At 38.7% G+C, this 13,492-nt stretch overlaps 1 protein-coding gene across 1 annotated transcript in view; it reads right to left on the bottom strand.

Moving 5' to 3' along the window:
* Nucleotides 1-977: 977 nt before the first annotated feature.
* TBCA (tubulin folding cofactor A) overlaps nt 978-13,492 on the bottom strand; it is a 26,375-nt gene continuing 13,860 nt past the window's right edge. The window contains exons 2-4 of the mRNA XM_032676115.1: nt 10,807-10,912; nt 4,606-4,692; nt 978-2,117 (exon numbers count right to left, since the gene is read on the bottom strand). Of these exons, the coding sequence (XP_032532006.1) occupies nt 2,037-2,117; nt 4,606-4,692; nt 10,807-10,912 (274 nt within the window). The 3' untranslated portion in view covers nt 978-2,036. The remainder of the gene's footprint in view (nt 2,118-4,605; nt 4,693-10,806; nt 10,913-13,492) is intronic.

Raw genomic sequence — 13,492 nt, 5'->3', positions numbered from 1 at the left:
CCACACCTGCTGGAGCCCCTAACCCAGCCTCAGATTGGCAGGGACAGTGAGAACACTGTTTCTCACCCTGACCTGGAACCCCAGAGTGGCTGGAAGGGTTGGCCATAGAGACCAGAGCAAATAAAACCAAGGGCATGTGTTTGCTTCGTATCGTGGCACTGCCACTTGGACTTGTGAGAGCTGGTCTTCTACAACGCTTCAGTGGTAGCTCTAAAATCTGTCTCTCCCTCTTTCTCCTCCTCTCTTGTTGATCCCTCTGTTCCTCCTTCTCTGCTCCTTTCTTGATGCTTAGGGTGGTTTGGAGCTGGAGGGATTGGATTTTAATTTAAGTGTTGTTGGTTTATTGGACCTTGACTTCAGTGTTGTTGCATTAATAGTATATGCTGCGTCAGTATTGTGGAACATTTTGTCTAGCTTGTGTAGTGTCCTTATGAACTTTGGCCAAGTCCCCTTATTTAGTCCCCTAAATTAATAAAGAAATTCCTTGGGAACAAGCCTGTGGCTTATTCTCTTGATGCTACCTCGAGGTATTAAAGAACCCTGTATCTATATATTAAATTAAAGCTCTTAGCCAATCCCGTGAGCTGTCAGCTCCCGGGGCTGGAGTTTTACGGGTCCATGGAAGAAACTCGCTGAATGAGTATTCAAAGACAGATGTTTTCCTCAATAGCAGTTCACTTGTGCTATGAGCTGGGAAGTGTCTGCTTGGCAATTACATGCCTAGGACACAATGCTGGTAAGAAGGTATGCGTGTTCTCTTATGAAACCAGAGTGTCACAAAAGGTTTCACCTCTCAGCCCTGTCTGCTACTGCTCTGGGGACATTTCAAAAGTAGATCATTCTGCAGTCAAATTAGAAATCTTTTGGTGTTGATAACCAGTCAGAGCAGTGCTTAAGAGTGATGGGGAAGTAGACTTACTACTCTCCTGTGATTAAGGTACACAAACAGAGGTACTGAAAGAGCAGTTTACTCAAACTCAGGCAAATTAACAAAAAATTTTATTGAGTATTCAATATAGCACCACACAAAAGGTACACTGTGCTTTGTGTTGCCTTTAAGGAACATGCCAGAGCACTTTCAAACTAGAAAAACTAATGTAAAAAGCTTTCTTGTTTTTCAACAGAGCTTACTATTTGCTGTAGAGAAGCTACTTTCAAAAACCCACAACTTTTGTACATAACATTTTAATGCTGTTCCAGGCAGACTAAGTATTATTCCCTTACTCATTAGGTCTCTTTCATGTTCTGGGGTTTAAGCTTGGTTCAAAAAAAAAAATCTCAGGCCAATGTGCTTTCAGGAAAAGTATTTAGTACAGAACTCTTACTAGCAGGTGCAACTGACAACATACTAGTCACGTGCTAAATTCTGTTTCTTGAAAAGTAACAGAATTTTTGAGCAATGGTAATTATGTGGATTGGGCTTTACAAATCAGTCCAAGTCAAATGAGAAAGATTTGGAATCAGCTTTTAATTTTGTCTTGGGCTCAAAGATAAACAAGGAGTACGTAGTTGAAAAAAATTATAGAAAAACTGCATCATAGAAAAAAGATGGGTGACTGTGAAGGGTCATTTAGTCCATATTCTCTTTCAGTACAGATTGTTATGCTATAATGGCTTTAAATTATTTCACATATAAGGTGCTTCTGCAGCCCATATCAGGGGCGGGAACTAGATGGAACCCTTCCAGTCCAAACCATTCTGTGATGCTATTTCATTCTGAAGTATTTACTGGTCGCTCACATAACCAAACTTTGTTTCTTAGCCTGAATTGTTCAGATTAAGTTCTGTATATCAGCTATTACACTTATATTTTTCCTTTTTTCAGTTGAGGTGAACTGGAAACACATCTGTTTTGCCTGAATATGGAACACACAAATGTTTCAGAACATCCTTTATTTGATGCGTCTTGCAGTTAGAGAAAGGCCAGTTTGCATAAAGGGAACCTCAGCAAGTCAATAATAGTAGTAGAACCATAGTAAAATGAAGTATGGAATGGACCCCGTGCTAATGCATATAAAGAGAGTACTGGAAAACTGCTAGGCTTCCAGCTTCACTGACTCCAGTATGGAACGTGCTTCTTTATACTCTTCAGCTTCTTCCAATTCTTTTTCATTTTCCTGGAATTAAAAACAACATTTTTGAGTATTCTGAAAATAACTGCTGTGGGATTAAATTTAAGAAGGTAACTCTGGAAAAAACCTGGTAACAACAGATGAGAAGGCTGAGGTAACCACGTTTTTGTCTTACTGGCAGCCTTTCTTCCCACATCTCTCAAGTGGATGGATAGGGACCTAGGGAGCAAAGTCCCTCCCACTGTAAGTAAAGATCAGACTCCCAACCACCTGAGGAACCAGAATGTACATAAGTCTGTAGGACCCAGTAGGATGCCTCCCAGAGTCCTGAGGTAATTGGCTGATGTAGTTGCCAAGTCCCTCTCCATGATATTTGTAAAGCTGTGGCAGTCCAGTGAAGTCCTTGAAGACTGGAAAAAGGGAAACATCTCTAAGCTGGAGAGATGGATTTGATGGGTAGACAGTTTAGTGGCTAAAGAGTGGTGCCGCTGACACACCTGATGCCATCCAGAGCAACCTGGACAAGCTCAAGAAGTGGGCCCATGTGAATCTCATGAGGTTTAACAAGGTCAAGTGCAAGATGCTGCACCTGGGTCTGAGCAACCCCCAGTATCAATAAAGGTTCAGGATGAAGAAACTGAGAGCAGCCGTGCTGAGAAGGACTCGGGGGTGCTGGTGGATGAGAGGCTGGACATGACCCAGCAATGTGCACTCACAGCCCAGAAAGCCAGTTGTATCCTGGGCTGCATCAAAAGCAGTGTGGGCAGCAGGTCAAGGGAGGGAATTCTGCCCCTCTGCTGTGGTGAGACTCCACCTGGAGCACTGCATCCATCTCTGAGGTCCTCAGTCCAGACACTGACCTGTTAGAATGAGTCCAGAGGAGGGCTACCAAGATGATCAGAGGGCTGGAGCAGCTCCCTTATAACAAAAGGCTCAGAGAGTTGGGGCTGTATAGCCTGGAGAAGAGAAGGCTCTGGAGAGACCTTCTAGCACCTTGTAGTACTTAGAGGGGGCGGAACAGACCTTTTAGAAGGGCCTGTTGCAATAGGACAAAGGGTGATGGGTTTAAGCTAAAAGAAGGTAGATTCAGACTAGATATAAGGAAGAAGTATTTTACAGTGAGGGTGACAAAACACTGTTAACAGGTTGCCTAGAGAGGTGGTAGGTGCTGCATCCCTGTAAACATTTAGGATGGGCCTATGAGCGATCTGATCTCATTGAAGATATCCCTGCTCATTGCAAGGGGGTTGGACTAGATGACCTTTAAAGGTCCCTTCCAACCCAAACCATTCCATGAAATGAGAGATACATCATTTTTGAAAACGTAAGTTCTGTGTGACTCAAAGCACAGGTAAATTCTTTAATCCTACTTAAGGTCCAGTATAATACCTGTCACGTGGAAGCAGATTTGACCTGTGCATACCTTTATTTTATTGTGTTAAATATTTAAAATCAAGGAACTAATAAGAACAAACCTCAGACAGAGAGTACTCTTAGGAAAAAGCTTAAGTAGATTGACAACTGAAAAAACACACTATGATACAGTAAATTTTAATAAAAGCATTGAAGGTGAGCTAAGGAAAGAAAGCAACACCTGAAGACTTTCAAATTCTTAACAACAATAGTAACTGTCCCCGTTCCTTAAGTTTGCATAGCATACTATAAATCAATAGCACTATTTCTGCATGCCACTGAAATCTAGACTGGCTAACTGTTAAGTAACTAGTTGACTGACAAAAGAACCCTAAATCTTGCCAGGTACTAAACATTTATTTTGGAAAACAGTAGAGGCAAAAGACCTGAGGATACCTTGAATTTTCCGTTAAAAAAAGTATTTGCATTTTAGCCATCAGTATATCTGGGGCTTAATGTAGGGCATATATTTTTAGCCCCACAATAGCATTTACACATTTAGCTGCATCCTTGATGAGAAGGCACCTTTAAAAATAAGCATGATCATCTCCAAACTTGGTATAGTTTCAGTTAATCTATTTGTACAAGATACTTTTCATTCCTGCAGGTATTTGTATCTTAAAAACGTGGCACTACTGCTCACTTCACTAATAAAAAGTAAAGCAAGGACTCATCTGACTTGTTTTTTGTCCATAGCATAATAAAAGTAGTAAGCAAAGTATTTTGACTATTTCAGTTCACTACAAGCATAATACATACATCTACACTATCTGTAAAACCAGTTAACTGTTTTTTCTGATGATGGAACTAGCGCAGGAATTCTGAGTCTGTGCTGTTTAAATACAGTTTTGTATTTAAACTGTTGAGTGTATGTTCCATTAAAGACGGCTTCCACTATTCTAACGCACACAGTTTTCACAGACTGAAGATCAAGTCTGCAAAGACAGTTACTAAAAGTGAAATACTGCTATGTTACAGGATTCTAGTCTTGGAACTTATAAACAGTAATTCTTCAATCCAGTTTTAATTTGCTGCAGTTGCACTGCAGACAGCCATGTTTATTCAGGTCACCCAGGAACAGCAGCACTTCTTGATCAGTGGGGTATGGTGCTATACTCACTAGTAGTTGAGTAAGCTCTGCGTGTGCAACTTCTAGTCTGCGCTGGCAGTCCGGAATCATCATTCGTGACTCTTGTAAGATCTCGATCTGTGAAAATTAGAAGCCAATAAGAATGTATTCCAGATAGAAACATTATCTTTTAAGATAAGTTTTTACTCGGAAAAATCAGCAGTCCAGTCATTATCGAGGAACTTCAGAACAGTTGCACCCATCTTCTGAATAGGCTTTTTTATTAAAAGACACTCACTTAGCATAATTGTTTAAAACTCTTTTAATTTACAGGACACTTCCATTTACTCTGTGCTTAATTAAATATAAAGTATTAGGCGCAAAAGAGTATTTAGAATAATTTTTCCCTTAGGAAGAAGTACTGCCTGGTAAGGTTTCCATACACCATTTGTTAAAAAGTCTATTTAAAACAAACTTTCTCCTGCTGTCATGAAGCAGCTTCATCCAAAATGGGATCAGCTGGTTATATAAATATCTCCTGCATCTTTTGGGTAATAAAGAAAAAGAGTGTTCAGATAATACCCCATAGAGATAATTACTGCATGAAAAAAGTTATTGAGTTATTGATCACATTGTGTGCAGACTGCAGGAGGCTCTGACTGAAAGACAAAGGTAAAGAAAAATGAAAAGCAAAGACCAGCAGGCTCATATTTTTGATGCTTATCATGCATAAAAAGTTATTACTTATCTTTGTGCTTCATTTTAGGAGAAAGATTATTCTCACCACGCACTTTGAACAAAATTACTAAACTGGCACCCCACTGAATCTGAAAATCCTGCCGCCTCCTAAAGAAAACAACTTCAGTCTTAAAAAACGGAACATTTGCTCCATGGAACATTTCTGGATCTGAAATCCAACCATTGAGAAGGAAAGGTGTGCAGAGTTGTTCAGTAATACTAAATCTATTTAGAAATGAAAATCTGTTAGATATTTAAATATGAAACATACAATACATTCAGGACAACGCTCAACAGAAGACATTCCCTTTAAATGGCTTATTTCACTCTGTCATTCCTATGCTGTATTGTCCTTTTAGCGTAACTGCTGCTGTGCCAAAGGGTCATTGTAAAAAGGATGTTAAGCTATAGCTAAGAATGTATTCATGCATTCAGGAAGGCCTTATGTAGTAAGACATTATCACCATGTTTTGAAGTGTCATATATTTAAGTTCTTATGTCAAGTCGGTTTTGAGAGAAAAAACTTAGTTTCTAATTTTAGGCTTTCATCAGTGAATATAACATCCACAGAATGAGGTGTGCCATAAACTGTATGAGATGCTGCCTTCTACTTTATGTAGTAGAAATTTCTTGTATAAAGAATACCTACAAGAGTGAGAATATCCAACAATTACTTCCTTGAGCTGGCACTACTAAATATTTGTTTGTTGTAAAGCTGGTAAGTGAGATGAAAAGTAGTAACTTGTTTGATATGTGCCACTAGATAAGCCATCTGGGAAGGCATAGAAATCTAGAATCTGTAAGCTGTAGTTCTGCCTGCTCTGAGAAATGAACACATCTACCCCAATCATTCTGTTCAAAACAGCATTTGACTGAGATCCAAAGGGGTACCTGAATTTTATTTACATTTTCCTGCAGTTATGCAATAATAAATAAAAATTATGATGAATCCTGGAACTATATTCAGTTGAAGACTAGAACAGGAATTATGTGGAACCAGTATTATTTAACCTCTGCATAAACCACGTTTTTTCAAGTAATGCTACATGTACCACTACAAAGGTACATAACAAAGCAAAGTCAAAAGCTCGAATAATTAGATGAGCTTTAGGACTAGACTTTTTGAAGTGTTTGCTCTTCAAATTCTATCAAAATTCTGTCAGACTTTCTGACTGAACTCTAAGGTACCAAAGCCACTCAAGCTACAATGACAGGTGCTGCAGCCACTTCCGTCCCTGTAACGTGCACTGCAGGTACTCAAATTCCAGTGACCAGCACTGGGTGACTCAAACCCCAGATACCAAGGACTGTGATTTAAACCCAGCCAGCAACTAAGTACCAGGCAGCCTCTCACTTGCCCCTGCCCTGGTGGAGAGGAGAATCAGAAAGAAGAAGTAAACCTCATGGGCTGAGATAAGAACAATTTAATAACTGAAACAAAATGTAGTGATAGTAGTGAGAGGGAGAGAGAGTAACAGAACCCAAGAGGAACAAGTGTTGCTCGGTGCAACTGCTTACCAACTGCTAACTGATACTCATTCCATCCCCAAGCAGTAATTGGCATCTCCCAGCCAACTCCCCCAGTTTTATATACTGAGCATGACATCCTATAATATGGAATATCCCTGTGGCCAGTCTGGGTCACCTGTTCTGACTATGGTCCCTCATGGCTTTTTGTGCACCTGCTCAACTGGCAGAGCACAAGACAGCAAAAAGTCCTTAACTTTGGGTAAATGCTACTTAGCAACAACTAAAGTGTGTTATCAACATTTATTTTCATACTAAAAAACCAGCACTGTACTAGTTACTAGGAAGAAAATTAACTCTGTCCCAGCTGAAATCAGGACACTATGTTACAAAGGAAGTTATAACATGAAGTTGATCTAACTTTGCAAAGAATCATAAATATCTGCAAAGTTTTTGTGAATTACAGTGTCAAACAGAATTATTAAAAATCTGGAGTAACTGAAGTGCATCTAAATACAGTGTTACGACAAGCAATAAAGGACAAAAATGTGTACAGAGAGAAACAAATTGAGCTTGTTGTCAATAAGTGCACATAGGACCAAAAGCGCTCTTGTGGCTACAGTGAGGATGACATCCCCTTTCCTTCAGGTGTACTGAAAAAGCCAGTTAAACAAATCTCTTCAACCCATGATGTTTCTAGTCAGTTGTCTTTCAGGACTGAAGCTATTTCTACTAAAGGAACAGATGTCTGGCGTATTTCAAAATAAAACAGCTTCCTCAGATGTGATGGAGCTCTTTAACTGTTGGGTTGTATATAGCCTATCTACTAAACATGATTGGAAATTGTAAATTGGATCAGATGTCAAAATAAGTATTTGCTTAATGCACTACTGGGTAGCCTTCAATCCGTTTTCCATAAATTTCAGACTGCAGTGACAGATAAGACAGCGCAGATGCAAACACACAGATTCACCTACCATTTGCTTAGTAGGAAGGGCACCATAACTAAAATCAGACAATTTACACATTCAAAATAAGCATAAAGACCAAACCTGTGAGAAACAGCTGAGGGAGTAATACCAGGCTTTAAACATTAGCAACTTATATTTTTAGCATGTTCCACAATGAAAACTCAAAGCTGTTTTAACTTTCGACATAACAGAGCTGTTAGATCAGGCAGATTCTCTACTTTTGGATCACTCAAGCACTTAGACAGAAATAAATTTTTGATCATTTAAGAATACAGTAAGTGTTACTTCATATGAGTGCTGATACCTGTAACAGGAAGCAATTTTGCTCAGCCTGACATGCATTGATTGTATTAGTGAGGATACCAGTTTTATCAGCTTCAAAAAGACAGAAGCAGAGTTTATAGATTTGGGTTTTTTCCCCAGCTGACCCAGATCTAATTAAGAGATTTAGAGATATGCAGATCCACAAATAATTTGAAAACAACAAGAAGAAAACTTCAATAGGGCTCTCTGTCCTTCCTTTCTCTTAGGAGGACAGCCTGATAAACTACTGGGTCACAGGATATAGAGGCTGTATTGTTTCACATGACAGCAGTGGTGGTCTAAACAGAAGAGACACCTAATAACCATGATAAATGTAAATGACTCATATATGTACCAATTACATACACACACGTGAATATATATTCTGGCTTTTAAATACTCTCACATAATCACTTGTCCACTAACTGTTGCACAGGAATCTTGAAATTATAAGCTTGGTCAGCACCTACCAGCACTGCAAGAAAACTGTTCTTTTTGTTTTTCTGATGTTGAATCTGCTCCTCATTAAGCAGGTCTCTCTGGACAGTGCATGTGAAGACCAGCATCTAACACTGCCAACCAACCCTGCTGGTCACTGCCTCAGCTAGAGAACACTTGAGTCCACAGGAACCACAAGATGCCCCACTGCACAAGGAGTTAGAAGAAAAATACTAAGTCAAACCTTACTGTTTGACAAAGGGATCCCTCATTACAGACCAGACACACCCTAAAGACTACATGTGCTGTAGGAATGGCATTATCCACTTTCAAGCAAAATCTGCCATATTCACTTCGGTACTGTAAAAGCATATGTTCTACTTGTGAGTTGTAACCAGAAAACTGCAAGTAATGCTTTTAAGCTTTCTAAGCATCTCTCCATGAACTCTCTATTGATTTGTGTGTATATTTATTTATATATATATCTGTCTATCTCATTTAGCTAATACTTCAGCTACAGTAATAGTTAAAACTATTCTCGTAGTCTCAAATGATTGAATTCATTCCCATTCCCCTAATGTTACTTTTTATTACCAAAGACTACAACTGTATTTTAAGAATTATTCAGATTAGAAATTAACTAAAAGTAATTCTTAAAATGTGTAACTACAGATATTTTTCCTGAAAAAAAATCTCAAACACTTAACTCTATCCAAAATATCATTCTGAGCAAACTCCTGGTATTATATAACTTTCTTCAGAATAGCAGATTTGATCCTAGGAAAAGTGTGCACATTCTTTCTGAGCTGCCACATTTTTAATAACCTAAAATATTATGAATTTCCAGACAAATAAGAAGTGAAGATGTCATTGGAGGAACTGCTTGCTTTCAAAGTGGATCAGGCAATTTCTGAATGAATGAATGCTGTTTTCTGCGAAGGCTTTTGTCATTGGTGTCTGAGAATACCTTCAAGTAGTATGGAACATTTCATTTCAGCAGAAGTTCACAGCCACCGCTGTTTTTGACTTTGATGATATCTTGCAGGTCACTGCGGAAATACCATGGTGCAGTCAAATAATCTGATGAATGGACGACACTAAAAATGTGAATTGCATTCATTAGTTCTTGTTAGCACCAGCGGATCTTCAGAAAGGCTACCGTTTTGTAAGGATCTTCAAGTCTCAGTCTGTTGTGAGGCAGAAGACAGCTTCGCTCTATGAAATAAAATTTTCTTCTTGTATACCAATTCTTTATTTGTATAATAAAGAATTCGTAATGAAAGCAAGGCAGGACACAGACACGCGAACTGAAATATGAACTTACTGAAAAAAGCTGGTTTAGCTTGCTCTAAAAATTCCTTCTCCTATCTTTTGTTAATTTTATATTTGAGTTTTGCTTAACCAATTCTTCCATTGTTTAAAAATGAAGATAGGACACCAATAGGCTATGTGTTAGAACACAAGGCCAGCACACTGTTAAAAAAAAGTGAAATTAATTTTAATTTACAGTTTTAGTTTCTGAGAAGATTTGAGAGAAAACATCTGGGAAATGCTTGGGGAAAAAACATAGTTAAAAGGTAACATAGTTAGTTGAAAGAATATGAAGACCACAGTGAAACATGGACATTTCATACTTCTGTGAAGAATAAACACAAATCTCCCAACTCTAGCTGCCTCCCAGGGAGAAAGAAATGTGACACTTCTTCCAAAATGGTATGGACCAACTGTCTGCAACCACTGTTCTTGTGGGACACCTTCCAAGAAAAAATGTAGTCATACTGTAATAGTAACGCTAAATCATATTCTTGAGCAGATGAAAATATAGCATGTCTCTTCCTAGTCAGTGACTTCACTACAAACTCCAGCAGCTCTTGGGGACCAGCTGCATACCCACTGCTCCCTTTCTTTGACACCTGGGAATTTACCAGAAGAATACTAGTATCCTCAAGAGTTGAAATGTTTCATCTTCATATTAACTACCAAGCATTCTCACTTTGCTGTAACATTTGCTGTAACAACAAGCACTTGGTTTACCTATATCCATCCAGACCATGTATTTACTACAGGTTCTTGGTACTTCTGAGAAAGAGTTCATGATGGGCTCAGATGCACTGTTCGTGAGTGACAGCCATCATGACGCGAAGCGCTAAGTAATAATCCATACGCAGTCTCCTTATAATTTAACAGTTTAAGGAAGTTTCTACAGCTGCTTATTATAACTTTTGTAAGTGACAGGACTTTAGTCTAGTATTTATATAACAGGTACAGTAGATTCTTGTATTTAAGGATTAAATGAAAACGAAGAATTTTATAAAACAAGTTCTAGGATAGTTACCTGCTTCTTAATTCCATAATCATCACATGCTTCAGCTTTCATTTTTTCAATCTTTTCTTCTTGCTGTTTTGCTTCTTTTTCATACATAACTTTTTCTTTTGCCAACCTGCAATTAAACCAAGTGACTGTGTTAATCTGGTTCTATTACAGTAAGAGGTAAGATCACTGATAACAGCCTCCTGTCCAAAAGCTGCAGCAGGGGTAAGATAATCCACAGTTTTATAAAAAAAGGCTCTTAACCACTGCAAAAAAATACATGTAGGAAATGCTAAATTCAACTATAACGTCTAAAGATTCTTATGAGAATATTCTAAATTTAAAAATTATTTTAAAGATTATTTATGGACTTCTCTACATAGAATATCTTAAAAAAGCTTTGTATTGGTACTTCGTTTCAAATGCCTAACAGAAATAGAAAGCTGCCTTGTGGATCTGCATCAGTGCTGATGAAGATGGTAGTTCAGAGAAGAAAGCTATGTATCTCAAAATATTAAATGTGTGCAAAGACAACAACTGCCAGACTTTCTCAACATCATCCCACTTCTAATAGTTTTGCAGGTCAATTGACCTGTACTGGCTGTTACAGTAACATAATCTTTCCTCTTCCCCATTCCTTCCTAAATAAGACCACTGCACCTGCATTGTTAGGTGAATAATGACAGATATAATTTTCAGTAGTAACTTTGAAAAAAGTTATCACGTTAACAAAAAAACCAGCACTTTAAAGTTCACCAGGATCCCCTAATGTTATTTTCCTCATCACTACATTTCATACCATTAAATGCACTATTTCCCATACTATTGTTCATACAAAATAACGAAAAGTGAAATTTCCAAATTACACCATAGCTTCACAGTCTTGTGGTTATTTGAGTATTTTCTCCATTTACCTTGATGATGGTTTGGGGGTTACAGACAAAAATAACAGTCCCATAATTTACATTACAACTGTTTTCTTTATGTCCTGTCTTTTAAAGGAAAAAAAAAAAATCCATCTTCTAATCCTAACTTGGGACCCACACTTGGGAGTAGAGTGCTTTTTGCTAACTAGTATAGATTCAAGAGTAACGTAAATAACTTTGAAGAGAAATATTAAGGTAGTGTGATGCCCTGCAGTAATTTTTACATTGCAATCCCATTATCAAACTTTAGTATTTGTTTGTAACAGGGAAAGGTGGAACACCAAAGGGAAAAACAGGTTCGAGGGATCCTGGTATGTGAATAAACCAAACACCGTTGCTAGTTGGCAAAACAATAGCTATTTATTAGAAAAAAGGTGGCAAACAAGGAAAAGGTGAATAAAAACAGGCGCCTGAGGGAAAAGAATTAGGGCCAAGGAGGACAAAGTGCACAAAAACCCCAGTAAGACAACTCGACACCCTATACTCACCCATGTGTCACCTATAAGATAATCTTACCCATCCTAACCAGGAATGAAGTCTCTCTACGGCAGCTGCGTGGTCCGGAGGGGTGGCAGGCTCCCACGTCCAGCAGGCGTCCCCGCTAAAAGCCTCTTGATCCATCGTGAAGAGCCAACCACACACCACCAGACACCAGTCTGCCCTTTTTAAAGTTTACTGAGAGCACCTGCCCAGGGGAGGTGTGGCCAGCACCGCCCCGTCAGGGGCTCTCAATCCCACCCCTTCAGTTATGTAAGTGCTCCCCTCCTGCACATGCGTGAACACCTTGGAAATCCCCTGACGCAGGCGCAGTGAATTGAGGGGGGTCTTATCAATTGAGTCTGGGGGATGGCCTTCAACACCATCATCATCACTTTGTCCTCCAACTGCCCTTGGAGAGCAATGAGCCAATCACAACAGACCAATTAAAATAGTTTACACAGAAACTCTCTCTCCAAGGCCAAGTTCACTGCTCTATCAGTGGACTTGGCGGGAGAAAAACATAAACTTTCGCAGGTGGCTAGGGTCAAACACAGACCAAAAGCAAAATAACATCCCAACTTCGCCCCGATACATTGTTGTTACTGCAATTTTGCTGTTGCATCTCCTGCTTTATTAGTTATGTTCATTAGGTATATACTGGATTACATAATAATAGATCTGAACCAAAACATCCTTCAGTATCTGAAAAATAAAGGAGTCATTTCTCATCAGCTTATTCAGGACCAGAACAAACACTGAAATGCTGCTGTAGACCTGAGATCATGCCAAAGGAAATCCTTCCCCAAACAAAAGAACCTGATCAGCCTATAGAAGATTAAGGAGAATTTAACATCCAAAAGAACATAATCAGATCCAAGAAGCAAAGAATATATTATACAAATGAAAAGAGAATAAATAAAGCAGCAAAGAATATATTACACAAATAAAAAGAGAATAAATAAAGGTCTAGTTGAGAGCTTCATGATCACATTAGTGCATGAGAGCAAATTCATTCATAATTTTTCACAGTTAAGCACCCTTCTAGAAGTTCTGAGGATGGACAGAATGTTATTGCGGTGACAAGAACCTTTTGTGAACTGAAGCTGCCACAAAAGCACCACTGCAGTTGTATTGCAAGAAAAATTCCACGGAGAATATAGTGATAATGCAATAGCAGGAACTCTCCCTGCTTTTGACAGAGTTTACATCATCAAAAATTGTTTTGCTAAAATAGCCTGAAGAGGTGGCTCTACAGCAGTTGGCTGAGCTGTGGCAACCTGAACTTTTTTCAACCCCTGTGGAGT

Source organism: Chiroxiphia lanceolata, chromosome Z (assembly GCF_009829145.1).
Source record: "Chiroxiphia lanceolata isolate bChiLan1 chromosome Z, bChiLan1.pri, whole genome shotgun sequence".
NCBI lineage: Eukaryota > Metazoa > Chordata > Aves > Passeriformes > Pipridae > Chiroxiphia > Chiroxiphia lanceolata.
The sequence above is the reverse complement of the archived record's forward strand: the minus strand, read 5'-3'. Positions and strand labels throughout refer to the sequence as shown.